Below are 25992 nucleotides of genomic sequence, written 5' to 3' on the forward strand. Positions count from 1 at the left end.
AGTTGCACTCAAAATCCCAATTGAAACTAGACCAACTTACTTAGCCTCTGGCGAATTCACTTTATTTCCAAAATTGCATCCCTCGGGAGGAAGCTCTCAAATTCAAAATTGGACTGGACTCTGGCTTGAAAACACAGTAACAGAAACCCTAAGGTTTGACCCTGGTCCAGACAACTAATAAACTAAACCAAAACCCTAAAAAGCAAAGCGAAAGGCGAGCAAAAACGAGCAAAAAGAGGGGGTCCCCATTTAAATGGGGCGATGTGTGAAATGGTCACAACACCACCTTAGCTCATTAGAATCATCAAATAACTCCTTGGGCAAGACAAACACCCAACGAGAAGGTCATAACCAATTGCATTGCAAGAGAACCCTAAAATGGGGACATTACAAGGTTGCATGTTTCTTGCATTTGGGTGTTCTATTTGTGTGGGCTGAGTTTAACTCTTTGACTCACCATATACTTGGCTGCAACTTGCATAAAACTTAGCACAAAAAAGTTGCAATTTAGTACAGGGAAAAATCAGTGATAAAAAATCCCATGAGTAATTGGTGTCCATCTATGGTCCCAACAATTAGATATTCAACCTCATTTGTAAAACCAGTGTGAGGAAAATGGGAATATTTGATGGATTGATGGAAGCATGGATGGTAGACTTGCTGAGTCAAACTCAAAATGAGTACTTGCTTGAAATACTCATTAGAAACAGTCATCAACTTTTTGGCAAGTGCTCACCGATTTCATGGTGAGTACTCACTAGAAAGTCGGCAAGTCCGTGCCAGAAATTTGCAATCAATGGACAAAAGGGGCATCTGGTAAACAAACAAACCAAAAAGCAAACAAAAGCGCTATAAAAAGGCAATTCTGCTTCACAAAATCCCCAATGCTCCTCGCACTTTGGATATAACCTTCACGACGCTTTTACGTCTCGAAGAGAAGATTTAAAAGGGTTTTTTAGTGAATTTGGAAGGCAAATTTGACACAGATCAGTAATTTTTTTTGGTTTTATGCTTTTAAAAAAAATATTTTACTTCATTTTGGCTGCAAAATCCAGCATCTAGGTTTAAAATCATCATATGCTACAACAAAGTAGTATTTTTGCATTTAAACTCCAAAAAATTGGATTCCTCACCATTTTTTGACCTTTTTTTCTGATTTTTTTTTGGTTGAATTCACTGTTTTTTGCATACACAACTTATTTAACCTTTTTTTGGAATAAAATGTTAAATTTTTACTGGTTTAAACTAATTTATATTAATTTAAACTAATTTTATGCTGATTTTTAATAATTTATGTTGAATTTAGGATAATTTTTTTGTACTTGAAAATAAAAACATTGTGATTTCACTTTGTACGTGTAGGTCAACTACATCATATAATGGCAAATAGAGAACCTTTTGGGTCAGGTTCAACCTCGGCTCTACCTCGTTTGTGCCATCATCCATTATAGGCACTCGATTTATTGGATTTAGAGATCCTACTTGGAAATATGCCTATCATGGTTTGATACCTGGGATAGTTGTTTGCATTAGATGCACAAACTTATATTATGGAGTAATAAATTGCTTCAAATACCGTCTTCTAGACATTACTCATCGTGATGCCAAGCCTTGTGTCAACACTACTGAAGGTATAGAAAAAGAGATGAATGCTTGCCTTGCATTGATTACAGAGAGAAAATTGTGAAAGGAGAAGACAAGGGTAGCCGTAGCAACATCTAGAGCTAGTGGTCATGGTCCTCAAGTGCAACCAAAAGATGACAATATGACATGTCAAGGCATAGTGGGCTCTCTTCGTTGTCCATGCATCCAAAGCAAATCGACCTCCACTTAATCAACTTCAAATAGAGACTTCCAACGCCTACACCTACATGCACACCACATAGTTTTCTTGTGCTCAGAAACATACCTAGAGCACAACCATCATTGGAAGCTACAGGGTGGAACAAGGAGGTGCATGAACATGTAGATATAGCATGAGTTGATTTTTGGTACTTCAACAACATTGCTTTCAATGTGGTGAGTATTCCTTATTGGGATAATTTGTAACTGCATTGACAATTGCAAGAAAAGGCTACAATGCACCTCTCATAAAGACTTGAGTGGGAGGATAGTTAATTTATGCTCATTTTAGGCTAAATTTATGTTTGTTAATTTATAGTAATTTATGTTGAGTTTAGGTTATTTTTTGTGTTTAAAAATTATAATTTTGTACTTTCACTATGTACTTGTGAGTTGCTCATGAATTCAACTAAAAGGGCAAGGTTAATAGTGGAAGAACAAAAGAAGCAATGGAAAAAATATGGCTGCACTATTTTTTCTAGTGGGTGGGCGAATGGGAAAAACCGCACCATTATAGTTTTTTGGTAGCTTCAAATGTTGAGGTTATTTTTTGAAATCAATTGATGCCTTTAACAAAGTAAAAAATGTAGAAATATTGTGTAAATGATGGAGGAACTTGTCATGGACGTGGGTATAGGGAACGTGGTACAAATCACAACTTATATTGCAATACCATATGTGGCAATTGGGAGATTGCTCCAAGACAAACATAAGACACTTTTTTGGACAACTTGTGCAACACATTTTCATGACCTTCTTTTGGACGACATAGGCAAACTTGATTGGGTGAGATTGGTTGTAGATGATACAAGTAGCATAAATTTTTTTATCGACAATCACCCTTGGGTTCATAATTTGATGATAGATCACACCCAAGGGAAATAATTGGTAAAATGGGATGTCACAAGGTTTGCAACAATTTTCCTAATGCTGGACAACATTATTGGTTTTTTGACTTTTTTGAAACAAAATTTTTGTGAGTCAAGCATGGCTAGACTCATCTTACTCAAAGAAGCCTGAAGGAGAGAGGGTTGCAAGCATAGTCTTTGTCAACCTTTTTGCACAAATTGTCTACAAAAATTATTTAAGGTAACCTCAAATCTTTGAATTTGAATTCAAATTGGATATATATATATATATATATCCCTTGGCTAGAGTTTTATATTTGGTAGATGGGGATAAAATCCCAATGTCTATATTTATGAGGCCATGGATAGGGCCAAAGAGTCCATCCAAAATTATTACCAGGAGGACAACCTCATATTTGATCCCATTTGGGAGATCATTGATTAGAGGTGGAACAATCAACTCCACCAACGCATCCATATAGTAGGTTACTTCCTCAACCCTTGTTTTCTCTATTTAGATAGCTTCTCAAATCCTAATGGAGAGGTTATGGAGGGCCTTACGACATGCATTGAGACGATGACACCCCAAGTTAAGGTGAGAGACCTCATTGGTCAGGAACTGCTCAGTTATAGGACTATAATGGTTAGGCTCTTTTCTTTAGAGCTAGTTACTCCAGGAAGAACCACTTAGACACCAAGTATAAACTTTGGAGTTTTTATATCACATGCATCTTACAAGTTGCAAATTTCAAATTTACAACTATTGATAATTTGATAAGATATGTTGACTTTGCTTTCTTACTTTTCAATATTTTATTTTGTAGATTCTTGGTGAATAGATTGGGGTACAAATACTTTGAATCTCCAAAGCTTTGCCCTCCACATTTCATGCTAACCTTGTAGTGCATCCAACTATGAGAGCAATTGAAGCTTGTTTTAGGCCATCCATAGGAAGAAGAGGAACAAATTAGCTCAAAAATGCCTCAATGACCTTGTCTTTGTGCAATACAACCTTCGATTGTGCAAAAGAAGGGTAGGGGTCAAATTAGAGGATCCCAGTGATTTGGATGAGATTGATCCCTATAGCGGTTGGATAGGGCCGGATGAGTAGCCTCTATCGTTTATTGAAGATGAAATTCTTGATTTTGAGAGGCAAGCATTGGAGGATGCGGGTGCAATATGAGATACATATTTCGATGACATTGATGAGGCTGAGGAGGAGCCTTTGCTATCTACTACCAAGATGGAGGTTGAGCCTTAACCTCCTATGCCAAGCGAGGAGCCACAACAGACTCCAAAGATTATAACCTCAATCTCTCCCCAAGTTTTCACTGGATTAGGGAGAGGAAGATGTAAAATGTTGTATTTACTATTTTCATTTTGTCAGCCTATTGTATAAGGCAATCAATCATCAAGATTCTGCATGATGGTGCGGTTTTGTACTCAATTTGTATTCAATTAATCAAATTTAATGGAAAACACTTTTGTACTCATTTATGGACTCGTTGGATACATCTTGTCATTGGAGTTTGCAAAAAATTGTGTTTCTAAAGAAATTTGAGTAATTGTTTAAGTTGCTGAGTTTTTTGCCAAGTCAAAACTTTTGGGTTTGCTGAGTCTGATTTTGCCAACTATGGATGTAATCATATTCTATTAAAAGTAAAAAGACCATGGGATGCACACAGTTGGAGGTGCATCCGACACTATGGCTGGATTATTTTCCTCAATTAAGCATGTATGCAACCAGAAATCCTCTAAATTTGGCTAATGTCAGAAAATTCATAAAGACAGTTGCATTGGTTCAAAACATTTTGAATTTAATATGCAACATTATATATAGAGCTACTATACATGGCCCACCTAATTAGGACAACTATCAATTTGCATTTCCCTTCTATTATCTAGTAACAAATAAGGAAAACCTTAAAGAGCTAAACATAGTTTCAATAAGAATCATAAATATTTCTTTCCTCACCTCAGCATATCAAACAAATAACTCTGAATTTATCATACTCAAAAGAGAGTAAAAGATTGAGCAAATTTCCTCATGGACGGAGTCAAACTACATTCATTATTTGATCAAACACTACACATTAACCTACCTCTAAAATAACCTAGTAATACAAGCAAGAACTCAGCAAAATGATAACACCTTATTAAATAGCTTACATTGTTTACCAATAAATATATCTATGAAAGACTCAAAATAAACAATCTAAATTGAAGGAGATTGCCATCCAATGAGCCTGACAAATGTTACCAGAGAAGTAGGGAAGAACCTGTAAAGATTTACATTTTCAAGCTCTTCACAGCTTATTATAGACCTCATACAACATAAAAGAAAGTTATCACAAAAATGAGAAACATCTTTGAAATTTCATTCTTATCAGCAATTGGAACAAGTCATTATATGAACATTAAAAAGGACATTTTTTGCCAAAACTTTTATGGAGAGGAGGATAGCAATCAATTACAAGAAGTTTGTATGGGAGAAAAGTATTGAATATTTCATTTTGAAGGAAGCAGTAACACTGAAACCAAAAGGTAGAATCATGAAATCGAGTTATGCCATGTGAAATCACACAATGGGAGCTTTTTTCAACAAGATACTTGAAAGTAGTCAAAGTACATGGAAAATGTGTTTTTGTCCTAGTTTTTGAGTTTCATTAATGCTTACGAGGTGACTTCTTGGTGAAATTAGGTGGCTTGACATGATAAATGCATTTTGTGACACATACTAGGTTAGAACAACCATTTTCATCATCAGTATGTAAATTGTAATCCATATAGGGCCTAGATAGACTGGACCTACAATCAATCAGCAACATAGTCAAATAGGTTCATACCCTAGCTGTACCATATGCACCTGTGATGGCAGCTGTACAGGATATTAGCATCTCAAACTTGTTTGATGCATATTTCTTTCTTAAGACAAAATATTTTTTAAAGAATTTAACATTCATGGACATTTAATGCTGAAATTACTATTCTAGTGTTACATTAAAGCTTCTTTTAGACACCTCACTTGCTGCTGTGGAAATTATTGATATTAAGTTTGTACAACATCCCTAGAGTCTTTGACTTGAAGTGTTCCCATGTGCCTTTGGGCCATTTATTTTTGTACTGGCTATTCTTCGATGGTATTCCAGACATCCATATCTTGCTCTTTAAAAGGGACAGTTAAAGTTGATGAGTTGGTTGGAACATTAAATTAGTGAATTGGTATATTTTAATGGAACAGCTAGTGATGAACATATATTGCGCGTGTCTACAGGTAGGTTGGGTGTTGGTTATCTCCTGCATTAGTCCTTGTGCTTTATTAGTGATAAATATTATTGTCAGTGCAGGTGTTGGGAAAGGGAGTGATCCAAAACATTGTGTCTGTATTTGGGTGAAGGCAAGGCTGTCTTAATAATACAATGCATGTGTGGCTTGCTTGCTATCATCATATTGCTATCTGTACCTTCTGTTGCCAGTTTTATGATGTGGGTCACCCTGTCATACCTGCATTGTGTTTTATAGAAGTTTAATATTGCACAGTTTCTTGTATTTTGAGGTGTATATGTTACGGAGACATAAGAAAAGCCCTGGGCTTAAAAAAGGATGTACCGTTTTTGGAAAGATTATTAAGGAAGAAAGGAAAATATTCGACTGCTGGGCATTGAGTTTTGTGCATCCTTATTTAGGATAATATGGATGTCCTGCAGTATAGTCACTATTTGAGTTTCAATGATCAATTAAAGTATGTAAAATATGACAAGGAATATTGAGCGGAAGCTTTACTGTAGTCACTATTTGAGTTTCAATGATCAATTAAAGTATGTAAAATATGACAAGGAATATTGAGCGGAAGCTTTACTGGTAGGGAACTCCCACAGGGTTTGCATGATCTTTTTGTTGCCAGTCTCTTTGTAGTGTGCTTGAAATTGAGAATTTTATTACCCCTGATCTTGAATTGGTGCTTACATAATTAAAATAATACATAAAGTTAACAGAAAAATACCTGTAAAAGATGCGAGGACATCACAATGTGCGGGTAGTGTTTGAATTGGAATGCATTGCATGTGAACTGCCTCTTCTAATGATTTATTCTTTTCTGTATTGTTTTCCAGTTATGGAAGCCAAAGCCTAAAATGCTGGTTTTTAATGATACAACAGCATGTTTTAGAATTGTGATCCATCCATATTAATCCATCTTATCTTAGCTTTCCTAAATATCTTTATCATGTGCTTGTTCATGTATGGGTGCCTCTTAATTATGCCATTCAATGTTTGCATTTACATTAGAAGTTAACACTGGGGGTGAAAAGCACAGTCAATACAGTCCATCCAAACAATCAACTAATGTTAGTTTTGATGCATTACAAAACAACTGCTGCATTCTAGTTATCTGGAGCAGTGATATTTATGATCATTTAATCTTTACAATTCTTGAAAAAACAGGGAATGTGAGTTTCATTGAGGAGTAGATTTCTTAGAAAGAGATACCTTTGTCTTAAACATAAAAAATAAAGGAGAAATAGAAAAGAAATTTCTTTCTACTTTGAGTATGATTTACATAAGTTGCTCGCTTTAGTGAAGTTCTAGTCACTGTCAACTTCATGATTTTATTTGAGATAATCAATAGCTATGGACTTTTGCTGATCACATCTTCTTACAATTAATAGAAATATAATTCCAGTGGAAGAGCTGCCAAACTCGTGAAGAAAGCTCTAGGTGTGAGATCTATCTGTGGTGATGGTGTCTGTTCAGAAATAAGACAGAAGACTAGAGTTGTTACTGAATCAAATCAAGGACAAATTGTAAGAGACATTTAAAAGTTTTCTTCAAGATTAGTGCTTGGACATGAATATCAATATGCTGGGATAGAATATTTCATGATTAATTTTTTGCTTGGTGAATATTTCATGATTATTGATTTTTATATACATTCCTTATTTCTATCAAATATGATAATCTTTGATTTGACTATGTTCCTGGTTGTTCAGCATCAAAATTTTTGCATCTTTGTTATAGGTGCATGAAACGGTAGAGAGTGAAGAGCCAATGTTGATTCAAGATGCAACAGATAAACATTGTGACTCAGAGTACTTGAATTCTCACTTGCTAGATGAAGAATATGTTCCAACAGTCCCAACAGCAAAAGGTGGTGTTCGAAGAAAACATCATCGCCCCTGGACCCTACGTGATGTAATGAAGCTAGTAGAGGGTGTTTCTCGTTGTGGTGTTGGAAAGTGGGCAGATATTAAGAAAGTTGCATTCTCTTCATCTGTATATCGTACTTCTGTTGATCTCAAGGTTGCCAATAAAATCCAAGAAAAATCAGACGGTACTAATTTTTTTTCCTCTTTTTTTCATGTGATAGTTACTGTTGACAATTGCTTTATTGGATTTCAGGATAAGTGGCGTAATTTACTGAGGGCCAGTAATTTGCAATTGCAGACTAGCAAAGAGGTAATTTTCTGGTCTTGCTGTTTATTATATGTTCACTTTATTTTTAGATAAGGGTTGTTATGTTAAAAAATTGACTTGTTCCCTTGGACAAATTGGACAATGGTATCTCTCAAAATTTTCTTAATAAAGCTAATTGTTTGAACTAAATAGTTAGTAGAGTGAGAAAAAAGGACTCTTGTTTGCAAGAGGCTCAAGAAAGGTACGTAGGATGTTTGATGCCTAATATTGAGGCACTCTGTAATTTTCTGGTTTTTAAAACATCTTATTGTTTTCCTACGAGTAAAGTAACTTCATATTCATTAAGATTCAAGAATCCCCAGTGCAACTTGGACATCTGGCAGAATATACTCATGAATTTAAATGGTTTTGACTGTTGAGTCATATTCTACGACAAATAATTGTTCTCGAGTTCCTTATGCATGCATCAATTCCCATTCCGTAACCCGTTCTATATATACTTGATCAACATTCTTTATTTGGCCACCAAAAGGCTACTGATGTAAATGAATCACTAAATAAGTTACTTAAACTACAAATCAATGATGAAGATGGTTACAACTTGAGGTATACTTCTGATGAAAGAAGCAGGGGTTCTAGACCAAAAAACTGACATGTTTCAGGATTTTGTGCAAAACTGTTAGTTCTGACAGGGGTAATTACACAATTGCTGGATCAATTACAAAACTGTCACTCTGCTGAAAGTGATTGTTTTTCCTTTGTCAAAGAAATGGCTTGTTACATCCAAATTTGCTTTTTTTTTTCAACTGGCATCTTTTTAATTTCTGTTTTGGGTTGTACAAGCATAAATAGCCATTGTAATTAGAAAATAGGAAGAGAGGAAGCAATCCTTAAAATCTAAGTGATGTAGAGGTTGAATTTCTCAGTCATAAAGTGAGCATTTGTGACTGTAAGTAGGCTGTAGCAGAACATAGAGGTAAGTGTGAGAGTTAGTGACTGATCTTAGGAGCAGAGCACTGAATATTGTTGCTTGTTGTATGGCCAAGGGGCCTAAGATTGTGATCGGATTGGAGATTGTGGATGAAGAGGTCATTAGATCTCATTCTTGCTGGATTTCTCATGGAATTCAGGTTTCTCCTAGGTAAATCTTGTGTCATCCATTCTTTTGTTGCTTTCTCTTGTTTCATGTTCAGATGCTTATTTGAAAGGTACCCGTTGTCATTTTTATGACACGCTCGGTCCATCAGTGAGAACTGATCAGAGATATGTTCTATGGACCAGCGCTGCCCTAGTTGATCAAGTAAAGAAACAGGGGAATCATGAAATGTGAAGTGTTGTCTTGTAGGGAGGTAGAAGTCATAAACCCAGAAACCCAAGTTTCTGAAGTCTTCCAAACTCCGGAAACCCAAGTTTCCGAAGTCTTCCAAATCCCGAAATTCCCAAGTTCCTAAGCCTTTTCCTTCCCTAAACCCCGGAATCCTGAAATTCCCATGTTCCTAAGCCTTTTCCTTCCTAGAACCCTCAGAACCCCAGAATCCCAAAATTCCCAAGTTCCATGCCTTTTCCTTACTTGACCCCGGAATTCCGAAATCTCAAAATTCCCAAGTTCCTAAGCCTTTTCCTTCCCGGAACCCCGGAATCCCGAAATTCCCAAGTTCCATGCCTTTTCCTTCCTTGACCCCGAAATCCCGGAATCCCGAAATTCCCAAGTTTCTAAGCCTTTTCCTTCCCGGAACCCTAGAATCCCGAAATTCCCAAGTTCCTAAGCCTTTTCTTTCTCGTAACCCTGGAATCTCGAAATCTCGAAATTCCCAAGTTCCATGTCTTTTCCAATTCCCAAGTTCCATGTCTTTTCCTTCCTTGACCCCGAAATCCCAAAATTCCCAAGTTCCCAAGTTCCCGAGCCTTTGCCTTCCTTGACCTTGGAATCTTGGAATCCCGTGATCCCGGAGTTCCCAAGCCTTTGCCTTCCTTGACCTCGGAACTCTAGAATCCTGTGATCTCGAAGTTCCCAGGCCTTTGCCTTGACTCCGAAAACCCAAGTTTCCCAAGTCTTCCGACTTCCGACAACTTGCAACACTTCCAGATGGCGTGATCAACACTCGAAGCTCTTAATGCTCCACCAACTCTGGCGGCTTGTGCACTTTCTTTCATGGAGCTACAAGGGTGCATTTAATGATTTTTGCAGGATTTCCATCAAGTGGAGTTCGGGGCCAGGCTTCTTTATGGTTACTTGATGGCCTTCATGTCAGGCCTGCATGCTTTGACTTTGGAGTGTGAGGCAATCCACCTTCTAGAAGTACTTTTCTTCTTGGGATTGCCTTGTCAAGGTATGGTCGGGTTGCTTGCGTGTACACCATGTCTGCATTCCTTGACTGACATTCCTCTTCACACATAGGGGTCAAGGCTTCTCTTCTTTGACCAATGGTCTCTCCTCTGCGACCGGTTTTCTATATAAAGGCTGTTAAGCCTCATTATAAAGGGTTCTCTCCCTGCTGGCTTGAGCTATTCTTTGCTCTTTCACTTCTCTTGAAGACTTGTATATTTCTTGCATTTCTGCAACTGTAAGTTTGGCCATTGGTCTCATGATGAATTGGAATAATCTTTCTTGCCTTATTTCAACTTATGCATGTCGTGTATGTGTTCTTACCTTCATTGTAAGTGTATGTTTGTGGGTTTCTCTCACATATATGCTATGCTAACCTATTTTTGGGTGTGACTTGTGGGAAGCCTTTTCTCCTCTTGACATTCAGCAAGTTCTAACCTCCATATATGCATTGAGGTCATTCATGCAACTGAAGTTCGTGCATCTCCAGAGCATTTCAATTGATTCTTTGTGTCATTTCTCGGTGGGGAGAGAAACATCTCTTATCTTGGTGCATCATCTCCTTTCATTTTAGCATTTCCTTCTTCCCTTTTCCTCTACAAGCTGTTAGGATAGGTTTAGAAGTAGAACTTGGAGTGTTGAGTTGGTTCAACACCTGCACTTGGATTGAGAAGGAAGCTGGCCTTCTCTGGAGATTCAACCCCCTTGCGCAATGTCTCACACTTCGGGGTTGTTTCAACGTTTCACAAGGTTGCTGAGCTGATTGCTCAGCAAGGGTGCAAACTTTTGTGACAACAGTACCTTATTTCAGTTATCCTTTAATGTAATATTGACAAGCTAAGATATTGAACATCCATCCTTGTTTACTGATTAGATTGGTACCGGAGTGGTTGTATCCAAAATTGGAATGTTATTGTGACTGATTATGCAGATTGAGGCCCACAAGAAGGTCACATAGGAAAGAGTTGTTGGATTTTTAAAGGGAGATTGAATCATGTGGTTGGAAGAAAGTAATGAGAAGCATGGTAAGAGATGCAGAGCCTTTTGATGGAGAAACATGATTCCTCAAGTTAAAAGCTGACGTAGCAAACATATTCGAATTAGTGGAGACGTGAAGAGCACCATTGAGTCTTGTATGGATGAGCTATGCTTGTTTGAAGACACAAAGAGCAAATGGAAATCCAACTCCAAAGGAGAACAAGTCTCATAATGGAACATGTCTACCAATGGCATCTTGGTTTAAGGCTGAACTAAAGATTGTAATTCTGCCATTTGAAGGAGTTGTAGTGTGGAAAAGCTTGATCATTGGTTGGCACTCATGGAGGTACATTTTAGTATGCACATTCTTAGCATAGAATAGAAGCTTTCCTTTGCTAGATTAAGATTGACAAAGTATGCTTTAACCTGGTTTGGAAGTCTTTGCATTCCTTGGTTTTAAATTTGAAGAAAATAAGCTCCAATTAATTTTTTCGAATACTTTTTAAACAAATGAATGAAAAATATCTAGTATGTTAAAGGAAAAATATCTATGGAATGGCATTTGAAACATTGGGCAAAGTGTGCAAGAAGACACAAGTGAGTTTCGAAAAAGGTTGCATAAATGGACAAGGGTGTGCAGGATGAAGAGGTTTTGATAAAGTTTAGTGGAGATCCTCATAGCCATCTTCAGGGGTCTGTTTCTCTCCAAGCCCCAAGACATTGTTGAGGCATGCTCAAAGGCTCATTACCTTGAGACATATGGTCCAACTTCCTCTTTAAAGGCACAATGTACAACCAAGTTGAAGAAGGTGAATGCCACAAGTTTAGAATCTGCAAGACATTGCCTTCATTGTGATCTCAATGGTCATATGATAGAAAGCCATTGGAAACTACATTAAAAAAAGAATCCACATGGGAATTTCAAGAAAGGTTAAAAAACTTCTATGCTTTTCTTTAGTGGAAAATAAGTTTATTGTAGTTTAGAGGTTGATTGAGCATATAAAATTGTCAAGCACTAAGATTTAGATCAATAATGTTAAAGTTGATGCACGTTTTGATTCTCATTCCCAAGGTAACCTCATTTTGCAAGAGTTATTGAAAATATTGGTTTGGAAAATGTCCAAAGCCCCAAGAACTGGTTTGTTCCCAAGCTTTGGGTTGTATCAAGATGGGTTCTAATATGTCAATTACGATGCAATGGATTGAAGCATAGTTGGACTACTTGTCGAAAACTCAGCGAGTAGTTAAAAACTCGTGATTTTTTCTTTAGGGCATTTTTTTACGACTTTTACTCGCCATAAAAACTCGCCGAGTTCTTGGGAAAACAAGCTGAGTTTTTGGCGAGTTTTTCACAAAAACTCGGCGAGTTTCTATAAAAAATTCGGCTGCATTTAAAAAAGAGGCCCAAACATGTCAAAAAATTATCTATTTTTTTTCAAGTCAGTTTCATTCTCTTGATCAGAATATATACATGAATTATAACATTTAAGAATAAGAAAGGAAAAAGACAACTTTAAGTTATATTTCATGTATATATTGGCAGGGTGTTTGAGAGTGGTTTCAAATCTCTGGGAGTTATAATCCAAATTCTAGGTTTTAGGAGATCTTTTAAATTCTCAGACTTGTCAAATTTTAGAAATCAGTATGCTCCTATCAACATTCTCTCGCTCTTTCGATCTCACTTTATCTTCCCCGAATTTTAGACCTATCTATCTCCCTATCACTCTTCCTCTATCCCCCTCTCTACCACTCTCCATCTCACTCTCTCCGTCTCACTCTCTCCTCTCTCCCCCAAGATCTAGATCTATCTCTCTACCCCTCTCCTTGTCACCCTCAGAGCCCTGGAGGGGTGCTACCCTTAACCTAATTTTATTTTACAGATGCTTGGTGGCAAAGTTGGGGTGGAAATACACCAAATCTCAAAAAATTTGCCATTAGAATCTTATGTTAACCTTGTAGTTCATCCAGTTGTGAGCGCAATTGGAGCTTGTTTGAGTCCATCCACACGAAGAAGAGGAGCAAGTTAGCTCAAAAATGCCTCAATGACCTTGTCTTTGTGGAATATAATCTTCGGTTGCGCATAAGGAAGGTAGAGGAAGCACCAATTGGTCCAATTGATTTGGATGATATAGATCCTTACAGTGATTGGACATCGCAGGAGTAGCCTCCATTTTTTACAGAGGATGACATTAATGATTTGGAGAGATAGGCTATGGAGGAGGAGGGGGCTGGATTTGGTTTCACACTGGATGACATTGAGGAGGATGAGGAGTCATTGCCAGTGCCAGATGTAGCTAGAGGCAGTGCTGCATCTAGGATGGATGATGAGCCACAGCCTGAGCTAGGCATATCGAGCGAGGAGGCACAATCACGCTCACAACAGACTTCTAGGAATAGACCCTCTAGTTCTACCTCCCCCCTAGTTTTTACTAGAGTTGGGAAGAGGAAGATGTAATTGTATTGATTTATTTACTTTTAGTTCTACAAAAACTATTTACTATTTTGCTTCCAGCCACCAACATTCCTCATGAGGATGTGATTTTGTACCCAGTCTACATTTAAAAAATATCTAGACTCAGCTTGTTTCTTTTGTGTTTTCATTTATTGACTCATGGGATGCATCTTCTCATTGAATTTTGCAAAAAAAATGCATTTCTAATTAAATTTAAGCAATTTTTTAAGTTCCCAAGTTTTTTGTCGAGTTTTTGTTGAGTATTGGCCGAGTTTTTTTTTCGGGCTTGGTGAGTGGTTCAACTATGGATTGAAGTTTGGTGTTACTCACAAGTTTATTGATGAAGTGCTTGTAGATTTTGCTCCATCGGATGTGTGTGGAGTTGTTTTTGGTATTCTCTACTTGTATGAAATAAGTTTTGTTTATTATAGAGGGGACGACAAATACAACTTGATCAAGGAAGGATAGGTGGTCATTTTGCATGCCCACAAGGGCAATTCCAAGCAATCTCGGGTCCATGATCATCAAGCAAGGAGGATGTTTGGTGGAAGTACAAGGATCATTCCCCTTGAGTGGAGGGAAAAGAGTTTTGGAACAACTACTCCATGTAGTTCAAACAATATGACAGTTTCAACATCTTTAGACAATTGGAGACAAATTTTCAGGCCGTTGGTTAGAGTGATGCAAGGTTTGGTGTTAGCCATATCATCTATTGGGTAGGTTTAACCCTCATTTTCAAAATCTACCTAGCTTTTGGGGACCAAAATCCTTTGTATTGAGGATGTGAGTTTTGTAAATGGATTAAAAAAACCAGTTATTCACACTGATTCCATGACAAAGAGGGTCACAACTTGAGGTACACTTTCGATGAATGATGCAATTGTTTCATTGAAGGAAATACAAATAATTTATTATTTTGTAGAGAGAGTATCCTAAATTGGTGACATAATTCAAACTATTGCAATAGAATAGAGAGAAAGTAACAGCATACACATAAGCACACAAGATATACCCTAGGAAACTTTCTTGGGAAAAAACCTAACAACAAACGCCTCACTACTCAATATACCATCAAAGATGATTACAATATGGAGATAATATCATTTGTGCTGAAATGCATCCTAATCTTGTTTGAAATCTGATAGCGTGCACCTTTAGTGAACTTATTCTCAATGCACACTATGAGTTGCTCTTAATCCTATGATGTATCTGACATACTTATGTTGTGGAATCCTAACAAAACAAATTTGTCATAATACAATCCCAACTTGATTTATAGGCAACGAGAAAACTACAAAGAAGGAATGGTTTTCAATACTATGGGCCCAAAACAATGAACTTAAACTTCATCAACAGTCCTCCAATTAGATCCATGTATTCCACTATATCAATGCACCTCCCATTAATATAATGTAACTCTATCATATTCCTTGACCCTTACAATCAAGCAGTCCATCTAGTCAAATCAAGTGCTTCAATTAGTGTAGTAATTTGTCTTACACATTCTTATAGTAGACCACAAAGGTTTTAATTTTTTGTAGATAAGATCTACACTAGGTCATGAAGAAAAGCAAGTCTTCTTGATCCTATCTTTCAAGCTCTACATCAAGCATCCCAAACAAAATCTCTTCCTCATTAACCATTCTTGAACTCACTGAGACATTTCAGCATTGGACACGGAGCTTCTTTAAACGATGGGTGACAATGGTCATAACGACAACAGTCTACCTCCATTTCCTTTTTAGTGAGGAGCCGGCATTAGTTTTTTGACACATGTGAAACACAATGATTTTCCACATGGCTTGAGGAAGGGTTTTCCCAAGTGTCATGGTGGCCTTATGTAACACCTTGACAAGCACATTATAGACTTTGCCACGACATCCAGTTTTCTATGAATGGTGCATGAAGATGTAAGCGTGGTTTTTGTTGAGACCTTGGTTGGAGGTGCAAGTCACTGATTGGGATATTGCATGAGAGAAGTTTTCATCATGCTTCAAGCTAGTTGAGGAGGGTCATATCCTATTAGCACCAAAGAAGGAGAATTACACAATGAGAGAATTTGTTGCACAATTAATCACCTTGTCAGCAAAGCTAGTGCTATTTTGAAGATCCTTAGTTTTATGAATGCACTTCTTCCAAAAGTTGACTTAATGATGATGGTTGATCAAATTGATGAACTAGAAGAAGCTAAGGGACAAGCAATTAAGTTGGAAGATAACATGATCACTAACAGGAAGATCAAAAAAGATATTTGATTGATGATTCAAAGTCGAACGGATTCTTTGTTGTACAGAGTGGTGATTAATGTCACAAATATGAACAGACAATGTCAATAAAATATTCTAATTTGATAGTATCAAGAGCATTGTTATAGAAATAATAGGAAAGAAACATTCATGCTACTTCCATCTATAAGGTTTTATTTGAAGGCACCACATGATGAGAACATGAATAATTTTTATTCTTTCCATGAAATAGGAGACCGTGACACTATATATTGTCTGATGAAGCTCATTTCTTTTTCTAAGCCGAATCATCTTAGGGTTTTGGGTAAACCTTCAACATCTTTGGGATTACCCCAAGGGTGACTTTGTGACGAGATATTTTCTGTAGCAACCTGTTTGTGCTAAAGAAGCAAAAATGTTGCATAGCCCAGTGTGACATCACCACATGTTCATGGAGTTGGACAACTAGGAAAGATCATGGAGCAACAAACAGAAAAACAAAAGAAGAATCCATGGAAGGATCAATCAATAGAGCCTAGTTCTAGAGAGTTCGTCTTTGTCCCTATTTTGACAAATCATGGAGAGGAGTTGGAGTTTATGTCTATCACACAAGCCTTGCTCAAGTTCTGTGACAAAAAAAAGGATTGTTGATCAGACAAGAAGAACCTTTTATGTTAGACATAGAAGGAACTGCACAAATATATCATGTTATCTAAGGAGGGAGGATAAAGTATCACAAGGGTTCGCAGGACAAATTAATGATTTAACTTTTTCTATTAAGCAAGATGAACTCAACTGTGCCATGGATGATGATGCTTCAAATGAGGGTTGTTTGAAGAACTTGCAGAGGACAAAATCAAAGAAGGTTAGATTTCTCAACTTGTTCATGCAATATTTTTCGAGGAATTGAAGAGTCACTTGCAAGAGGCTATATGGTTTTCCAAGATTTGACTCCATTTGCAGAAGATTGAGATTGTTGTCTCCTTGAAGAGATTGCAACTTCTAGTCAAATTCTCTGTGAGCATTTATGATGAGGATCTTCAGTTTAGTTGATAAATTCGTTGAAGATAGAAAGTTTGTTGCCAGAAGCTGATGGTTTTCTTCATAATGTTGATGATCATAGTTGGTTGAGGAACAATTCCTTCTGCTTGAGGATAATTTAGAATCAGAATCACACATTGAATCAAAGATAGATTTGGAGAACTCATTGCTAGATTTGGACATTTTATTGCAGCATCTTGAGAATCTTTCATCAATAGAGACAGTGAATTTTCTTTTGAGTTTTGATTTACCCTTGTATTCACCATCTCCCATGAACATCAATGAAGAACAGTGTGGTGAACATACATTAGTTTTCAGTGAGCTAGTGCTAGAAATGAATATCACAAAAAGGAAGGCTATCAAGAACATTATGAAGGATTGGAGTCTGAGGTGATCATCATTCCCAAAGATGTGTTACAGCCACAAGATTTTGCAAAATATCTTCAGAAGGAAGCAAAGTATCTCCAATAGATCGAGATAAATTTCAATATAGACAAAAACTATTCTGGACCACAATACATTGATGAGTTTGTGCTAGAGTTTTTCTGGCATAATTTTTGACATTGTCTTGAACCATGGATCCCAACGAATATCTTGCAAAGGTTTCAAGGATGTGGGCAATCACAGCTAGACCTCCAATTCAAATGGAGGGGTCGGTATATCTTCTAGCTGGTAAATGATTTTGTCTAACCAATCTGCTTTCTCATGTCTGACCATAGTAAGGCAATGCCATTTTCTCTGTTTGTTTTGTAGTAATGCGTTTCCTTTTTGTTGTGTTTTCTGTCATCATGTTTTTGTATAGCCATTAAGAAATATGTTTGACTCTTTGTCCAATAGATAGACACCAATTCTTTGAACCAAAGATTCTGTGGTCATCCTATATCCCAAGTATACCCCATGTTCTTCAGATTTAGTCAGTTGTTGCACCTGTAAAGATTATTTGGAAAAAAGAAAGGAAATGAGTCTTTTTATCTAATTAGAGTCAACCTGCTTTGATAGGGATAAAATGAGGGATGAACTGCTTTGCTAAAGCCAAAACACTACAAATAGGTTTAAACTCACCATCTTTTCTCATTCAATTTGCTTATCTACGGTTGTGAGAGAAGGATTAAGTGTCTGGGGAAGCAATACTATTCACTTGTTATGAGTTTAAGCAAGCAAAATGGGTACCTATATGTCTGATAGGCAGCAGGTCAAATTTTACTAACTGCCCGCTGTTCTTTTAAGTGGCAGATGTGCCATGTTGGAGTGCTTGGAACAATGGTTGACATCATTAAGTGTCCCACGGAATAGGCACCTTGATCTGTTTGAGTGACAATGCTGGGTGATAGGCATGCTTGGAGCTGAATGGAGGTTGTTTAAATGGCAAGAGTGCTTGCTACGTGTGCTTGAGGCATTGTGATGGTAGTCAATTGGTGTTATGTTCAAGTATACAATAGAGCAATAGACATAGAAAGTGACGACAAGATGTCTTCATGATCTAAAAGACAAATGCATGAAGATGATGGTTCAGATGGAAGCAGTGATGATGACCCAGGAACAGTACGGGCATTTATCAGACATGCTTTGAATGATGAGATGATTGAAAGGAAATAAAGAAATTAACAAAGAGTCAAAAGAACCATGCTATAGTGATTGCAAGATTGGCTGTGCAATTTGAAAAGTAAGATCACGCAAGTGCTCTTTACTCAAGGAGAGCAGTCCACTCCAACCAACACTTTATCGAAGCCTCAAAATAACATGAACACATTTCTTCGCAGCTATTGGAATCATAGAAAGGGAGGTTGGAGTTTGACATAGTATGATTCCCAAGGTCATCCCATTAAACAATGTTAGCAATGTGATGAACAAGACATTCTGCAAGAGATTGCCATAGAATCCATAACAAAATAGGATTATTTATGCAAATGGTGTGGACCTCGATATTATGAAAATGCTAGATGTGTGAAGCATATGGCCAACATTAAAATGATTGATGTTCCAAGTAAAGAAGGCCGTGTACTTAGATCCACAAACAAAAAATTAAAGACGTTGTGAAGCAAGAGCTAAGGTAGAGTGTGCTATGGTTCACAAACATGACCACTCGAATGCAAATGTAAGTACAATGACAAATTAATTGCAATTTGATAAAATTATGACAATGCAAGTACTTGAAAGTTGAAACCACCATACAAATTGAAGTAGTGGACTTATTACAAAATAATCGTCAACTAGAAATGCTATAACTAATAGTAATACTATAATTGAGAGAAATGAGACGGTAGATGCTTTTACTAATTTAGAATTTGGAGACAATGAAGGCCCCATAGCCCAATCTCTATTATTAGGAGACTATGTGATTGATCCCATGTTATTGATAGTTGACATGTCAAAGAAACCAATAGTGCACATGGAGATCCTTTGAAGGAATTTCACTAATACAATTATTGATGATGGGTCTAGTGTGAATGTCCTTTTAGAATACACTTGAAGAAGTCTAGGTGAGTTGGTCATTTGTCCAACATTTCAATTGGTTGGTATTGGTATGAATCTACTTTCACAATACAAGGAATTAAGGTATTAGGAGTTTAACGGCCCAAAAGGTACTTATTGTACCTCAAACATTTTTATTAAAATTTGTGGTCATCTCATTATGGAAGAAAGTGTATGATCCATATTGTATTTGGGTTGGCAAGTAGTAACCAAAGTTGACGACAACTTGAACACATTCTTGAATGAAATCTAGGGTTAGAAATACATAATTGATTTGAAGAATTGGGTAGTAGGTGAGGAAGCAAGTTCACAAATTCTTTAGATTTGGAATCCAAAGAAGATTGGATCAAGAAGCATGATCATGGTCCAATGGAGTTGAGCATTGAAGGAATTTTGGAATTGTAGTCATGTGTGGAAGATGAAACAAATTCTCTTTGCACTTAGTTTCATTGGCAAATGGAGGAATATGAAGTATTTACCTCCAATTGTAATTTTATTGAAGCTACAAAGATCAAAGAAGAGGAACAAGGAGTGTGTGATGACAAGTAGCCAGTGAAGGATGACTTTGAAAAGTTGGATACTTCAAGTGTGCTTGACAAAGTGATGGAAAAGTTGTCATTGATGACAAGAAGGAATTCATTGTTCATGTTTGATGGCAAGCATAATGTCATTGATTTCAAAAGAGTCTTTAATATGGGAATCAAGTCAAGAAGAGTTTGCTTAATTATGATTTGATTATGTGCAACATGGAACAAATAAAAGTGACATAAGCACGAGTCATGGAGCAATGAAGTAGATATCAAGAAGTTGTGACAAAGACGCTATGGGTGAGTTGTTATTGAAGGAGCTGAAGGAATTTTTTTATTACATAATTTTAGTAACAAAGTACTATTGTGCTCAAAGAAGGAGAAATATGAGAATGTCTATGTGCCCGATGTCATATTTGGTCATTGGCATACCTCAAGCAATTATGATGACAATGTCAAGAAAACCACTGGTGGAAGGAATGGCTACAATGTCAAGGTCATTGATATTTTCTCCATCTAGTTCATCATCAAGATTGTGGATAAAAGGAGGAAAAAAGAAGTACAAACATGTTTTCACTAAACAACATGAGGAGCCAGTTAGAACCAACCATTATAATCGAATCAAATCGAGATAATCTATATGATGGCCTACCAAGTATGTTCCAAGACATATTTATCCAATGTTCTTGCCCAAGAAATAATTATGACAGTGATAGTTTATATCATAGTTGAAAAACTCGGACTTCGCAAAAACTTGACAAGCCCAAAAAATACTTGGCAAAAACTTGACAACTTAAAAATTGCTTAAGCTTCATTAGAAGCACATTTTTTTGTAAAGTTCAATGACAAGATATATCTAATGAGTCCATTAATGAGTACAAAAGTGTTTTCTATTAAATTTGATTGATTTGAATTCAAATTGAGTACAAAATTGCATCCTCATGTGGAATCCTGATATAATAGTTAGCTCATGTGGAATCCTGATATAATAGTTAGCTAACAACTATTATGAATTTATGATGATTGCCTTTGAACATCATCACGATTCAGCATAATTCATGAATTGCATATTACAACATTTTACATCTTCCTCTCCCCCATTCTAGTGAAAACTTTGGGAGAGGTTCTAAATTTCTAATAATTACATTTGAATCTTTGATCCTGATAGTATGATATTTCATCATTGATCAATGATATTATGATAATGATGAAATTAGTTGCCTATGTTCTTAATTCTGGTCTCTACTCTCAGACTCCCTCATTGTAATCAAATTTCCTATATGACAAGAGATCTCAATAACTAGTCAGGGTTTGGGAGTGGAGACTCTAGTGGGTTTGAGGGATAGTGATGGCAAGTTTTACAAGGTTTTTGATGTGAGAAAAAGCCAACAATAGATCTTATTCTATTTTCTTAAATAATTTTTTGATGCCTCCGAGCCTTTTTTTTTATGCAGCTGAGTTTTTGTCACTGACTTGCCAAGTTATTTTGAAAAACTTGCCAAAAATCAGCGAGTTTTTCACAAAAACTTGACGATTTTTCCTGCGAGTTTTTAGCTGGAAAACTCAGGGCCCAAAAAGACTCGTGAGTTTTTCATGACTTGTTGAGTTCTCACTGAGTCTGCTAACTATGGTTTATATGATATAGATCAGCAATTAAGGAAAACAAAAGAAAGAAATTATATGAAGAACATGTTGGTATTCAATGTGGATGAAGAACATGATGAATGAAGGGCTGAACAAACATAAGGGAAGTCAATTTTGTAGTTGCCGATGAAAGTAATAAAGTAAACAGCAATATCATTAAGTAAACGGAATTATTATAAAATACATTGAATAAATCCCAAAGTGGCCGACTTCCTTATTCACTACCAAGTCACATATTACAAAGCATTTAAAGTTAAAAGAATATTAACATATTGAAAGCATGGGAGTAAGACAAAGCCACATAAGACAAAAATCAGAAAAGACAAATGAGAATAAAACAAAACTAGAAAAAGACAAAAGTTAAGGCAGCGCTGAAACTAATTTAAAGATTGTTAAGAAGGGACGTCTCCTTTGGGAGAAATCGCATCCTCTCCATGAAGAGGCATTAAGGTATAAAATAGGAAATGTGAAGTGTGGTTGAAATAAAAAAAATAATAGTGCAAGCAATATAATGTAATATCATAAGAAATAAAAGGCAGCGATTAGTGAATAATGTGCAGCAATTGTTAAAAGGATTAAAGAAAAATATAGCAGCACTTGGGATAAGAAATTAGTTTGGAACTAAAGTCATGTCTTTTGGAAAGGAGTTCTCTGTTTAAGAGATGCATCATTCCATTTGGTGATAAAGATATAAATACAATACATGTGTGAGTTAAAGTGAGTGTGGGAAATAAACAAAGTCAGTCAAGTATTCGAGCATTCACAGCAGACAACATTAAGTTTGTTAAGGGTTGTTAACAAAGGGACACCACCTTCAGTAAGAAGTCATCCCTCCTTTCATATGGAGACATGATTATATAAAAAGAAATAAGGAAACTGTGGAGAAGCATGCATGTAGAATGTCTTAATTATAAAAGCACAAGCAGATTTTTATGAGATAGAAGTAAGGAATAAATGTGATATCGTTCAAGCAGATTTTAGAAGAAGAAAGTGTGGAAATTGGAAGAAAAATCAAAACACGATCAGAGGTATATGCAGATCCAAAGGAAATATATGTACTTCTGAAAGAGGAATAAGCATATTTATGCATGAAGAAGATATCATTCAAGATGCAGTTTTGAAAGAGAAGAATATGCATGGAACAATGAAATGAATAGAATAAATTTATAAAGAATAATCAAAGAGTTAAAGAGTGCAGTAATGAAGCATATTGGAGAGAATGAGTAAGCTAACTCAATGGGCAGATTTATGATGAACTTATGAGCAGGTTTATGATGAAACTTATCAACAGATTATGAATATGAAATTCGTGTGTGAGACATGAAAGATACTGCATCTAATAAATGGGTGAGTGGATATGTATAATTAGATTTTGTGAAGGCATAGAAAGAGTTCGTCATCCATTGAAGAAGACATAGTTTGACAAGGAGAATACTTATTCATTTAGAAGTTGGTGCCTCACATTTTGGAGGTTGGTGCTTGCTGTCACAAAAGTTGCACCTTTGCTGAGTTATCAACTTAGGAACCTCGTGAAACATGGAAACAACCTTGAAGTGTGAGACCTTGTGCAAAGGGGTTGAATCTCCAGAGAAGGTTTGCTTCCTTCTCAATCAAAGTGCAGGTGTTGAATGAACTCAACACTCCAAATTCTACTTCTAAACCTATCCTAACAGCTTGTGCAGGAAAAGGGAACAAGGAAATGTTAAAATGAATGGAGGTGATGTGCCAAGATAAGAGATGTTCCTCTCCCCAGCCCAAAATGACACAAAGAATCAATCGTAATACCCTGGAGATGCACAAACTTCAGTTGCATGAATGATTGTAGTCGTGACCAATTGTGATAGGAAACAAAATTCGGGTTTTCTCAACCTTTCTTTCTATACACTCGATCAGCCTATCTCTTGTATTCCCTTGTCGGGCTTCTCTTTTTGTCTGATCCCTTGTTGCGTTTCAACCAACCAACCCTGAAAACTAAGCAGTCCCCCTTATAAAGGTTGAGTAGTCAGTTGATAACCTATTAACTACCAACCTTCACCTTGCAACAGTCGGGTCGACTTAGCTACTGTCGATCTGTTTGTCTTCTTGTCTCTGTTGTGGCAAGAATTCTGTAACTTGCACATAGTGATAGGAAGTTTATTACAAACTTGGTAACTGCTACACACATGCGACAGTAAGTTTATAACATATCAAAAGTAGGAGGCACAAAGCTTGCTTATTCAACCAAAACAAAACTAAAGAAGCAAACCAAAATAGAGAGAAGAAATACCGAAGAAAAGAGAGGGAGGAAAATGCCCCTGCATCAGAGTCCCTAGGTATAAAAGAAATCATGAGCTCCTACTCATGAGATATGCAACAGTGAGAGAGACTGGAAGAATTTCAGCTCGAAAACTCCAATTTGGTTTGTGACAGGAAATCAAACAATTGTTCACGGTTATGACCAAAACATTTACAGAGGTTCCTCCCTCAATGCGTTGGCAATATTCAACAATCGACTCACATACCTTTGGAACTTTGAGACAATCATTCCTTTGACCAATGCCCCCTCTGCGTATAGCTTCTGTGATTTTCAATCATTGTCCAACTGTTACACTCCTTATCGGCCTCCTTCATATAGTTGTTTTAGTTTACCAGTCGCTTGGAATGCCAACGGTCCATTAACCAACTGCCAACTACCTTGCGAGTTGTTTTCAAATCCTCCTTAGAACCATTGACTTCTATCACAACAACGGCCTAACTGGTGACTCAAACCAAACCGACAAGTAACACTGTTGAGTTTGGAGAAAATAATGCCCAAGCAGTAAAGGCCTTTGTTCAAAAAATGAATTCCTGTCACTTGGGCGACAAGAGACAGGAGGCACCGGGACTTGAGACATGCCGCAACCTAGAATGAAGAACACCCAACACCGAACAATCCCAACAAAACCAAACAAAAACCAAAAGTATCAACAACAAAAATAAAACCAAACATTTGCATGAGCAAGATGCCCCTACATCAGGTAGTCCAAGAATCAAGGGAAATACATATATTTGCGGTATCTACCAGGGAACCAGGCTTAATCTTCATGATTTGCCACTTACCTCTTTCCTGTGTTGTAATAGTGCTGGTACCTTCTATCTGAAGTTGTGGAAGCAAAGTCTTCCTAGCACATGATTTTGTGTAGTATGTTGGAATTGTGATCTATAGACCACTTTCTAGCCTTGGACTGCTTAGTATTGTGAACTATATACCACTTTGTTTTGTAGATGGTTTTGAGAGCCTTTCTTTGGTTGGAATTTTTCTTTGAGGGCTTAGATTGCAGCTTCTTATGTGAATTTGATTCTTTGTCTTGCTCTCAAACATCACCTTCTGTAATGTCCCTTTTTTGAAATAGGATTTAACAATAAATATGAATAATAAAATTAGAATATAAAAGAACAAAAATAAAATAAAATAAATTAAAATGCATGTTCAGAGCAGCAATTAGATGCTAAGGCAGCACATAAGCATTTGAAAGGAAAGACACTATATTGATGAGCTGACCACCCTTGGCCGACTATGAGAGAAACCTTTTATGAAGATATTAATTCTCTATGCTGGTTGACCTGCAGCTGTTTGGCACCTCTTTTTGGTGTTTTTAAATGTGTTGATTGTATAGCTTCAGTCGGAATCCAATAAGGCTGACTATGCAGATCAAATGTGTAAGTGGCCTATCGGCCATACACATTTGATTATATCAATCAATCTGCATTCACCCTTAATATTAATATTAAATCCGATTATATATTATCGGGGTTTCTATGATTAAATTTGCCTTAACCGAAACTTACTATTATCGGAAAGACGTCTTATGTTATGAAGGGTCACGATCTCTAGAAGGATGCCATTCAAATTCAATATATTATTATACGTCTCTCCCTCACTTGGTGATGAGTGAATAACACACAAGCATCCATAAATATATAGATCATGGGAAATTGATATACTGCAGTCCGTGAACATGTACTGATCGATGATCTTATTAGAAGATCCAACAGTTCGTATGGTGTCTTCCATACCTTGCATTGGCATCTACAGTTCGTGCATTATCTTGTGCAAGCAAATTGGCTTCATCTGCAGCCTGTAGATTCTCAGTTCGTGTGAAATCAACCCGCCTCCATCTGCAGTTCGAATATTGTGTTTATCATCAGTTGTTCGGGCATCATCATTTTCAGTTTGTGGATTGGTATTTAATTCATTTAAAGGAGT

The 25992-nt window shown here is 36.7% G+C and overlaps 1 protein-coding gene across 3 annotated transcripts in view; it reads left to right on the plus strand.

The window, feature by feature from the left end:
* The window catches only part of LOC131079590 (uncharacterized), a 158522-nt gene that overhangs the window by 105344 nt on the left and 27186 nt on the right, over window positions 1-25992 (plus strand). For 2 of the 3 annotated variants that reach the window (XM_058017584.2, XM_058017583.2), the window contains exons 6-8: window positions 7358-7492; window positions 7707-7988; window positions 8088-8144. In XM_058017584.2, the coding sequence (XP_057873567.2) occupies window positions 7358-7492; window positions 7707-7988; window positions 8088-8144 (474 nt within the window). Of the gene's footprint in view, window positions 1-7357; window positions 7493-7706; window positions 8020-8087; window positions 8145-25992 lie in introns of those variants that run through there. The other variant, XM_058017585.2, reaches the window with a different exon arrangement.

The sequence above is a fragment of the Cryptomeria japonica genome, chromosome 9 (genome assembly GCF_030272615.1).
Source record: "Cryptomeria japonica chromosome 9, Sugi_1.0, whole genome shotgun sequence".
In the NCBI taxonomy this organism is placed as follows: Eukaryota; Viridiplantae; Streptophyta; class Pinopsida; order Cupressales; family Cupressaceae; genus Cryptomeria; species Cryptomeria japonica.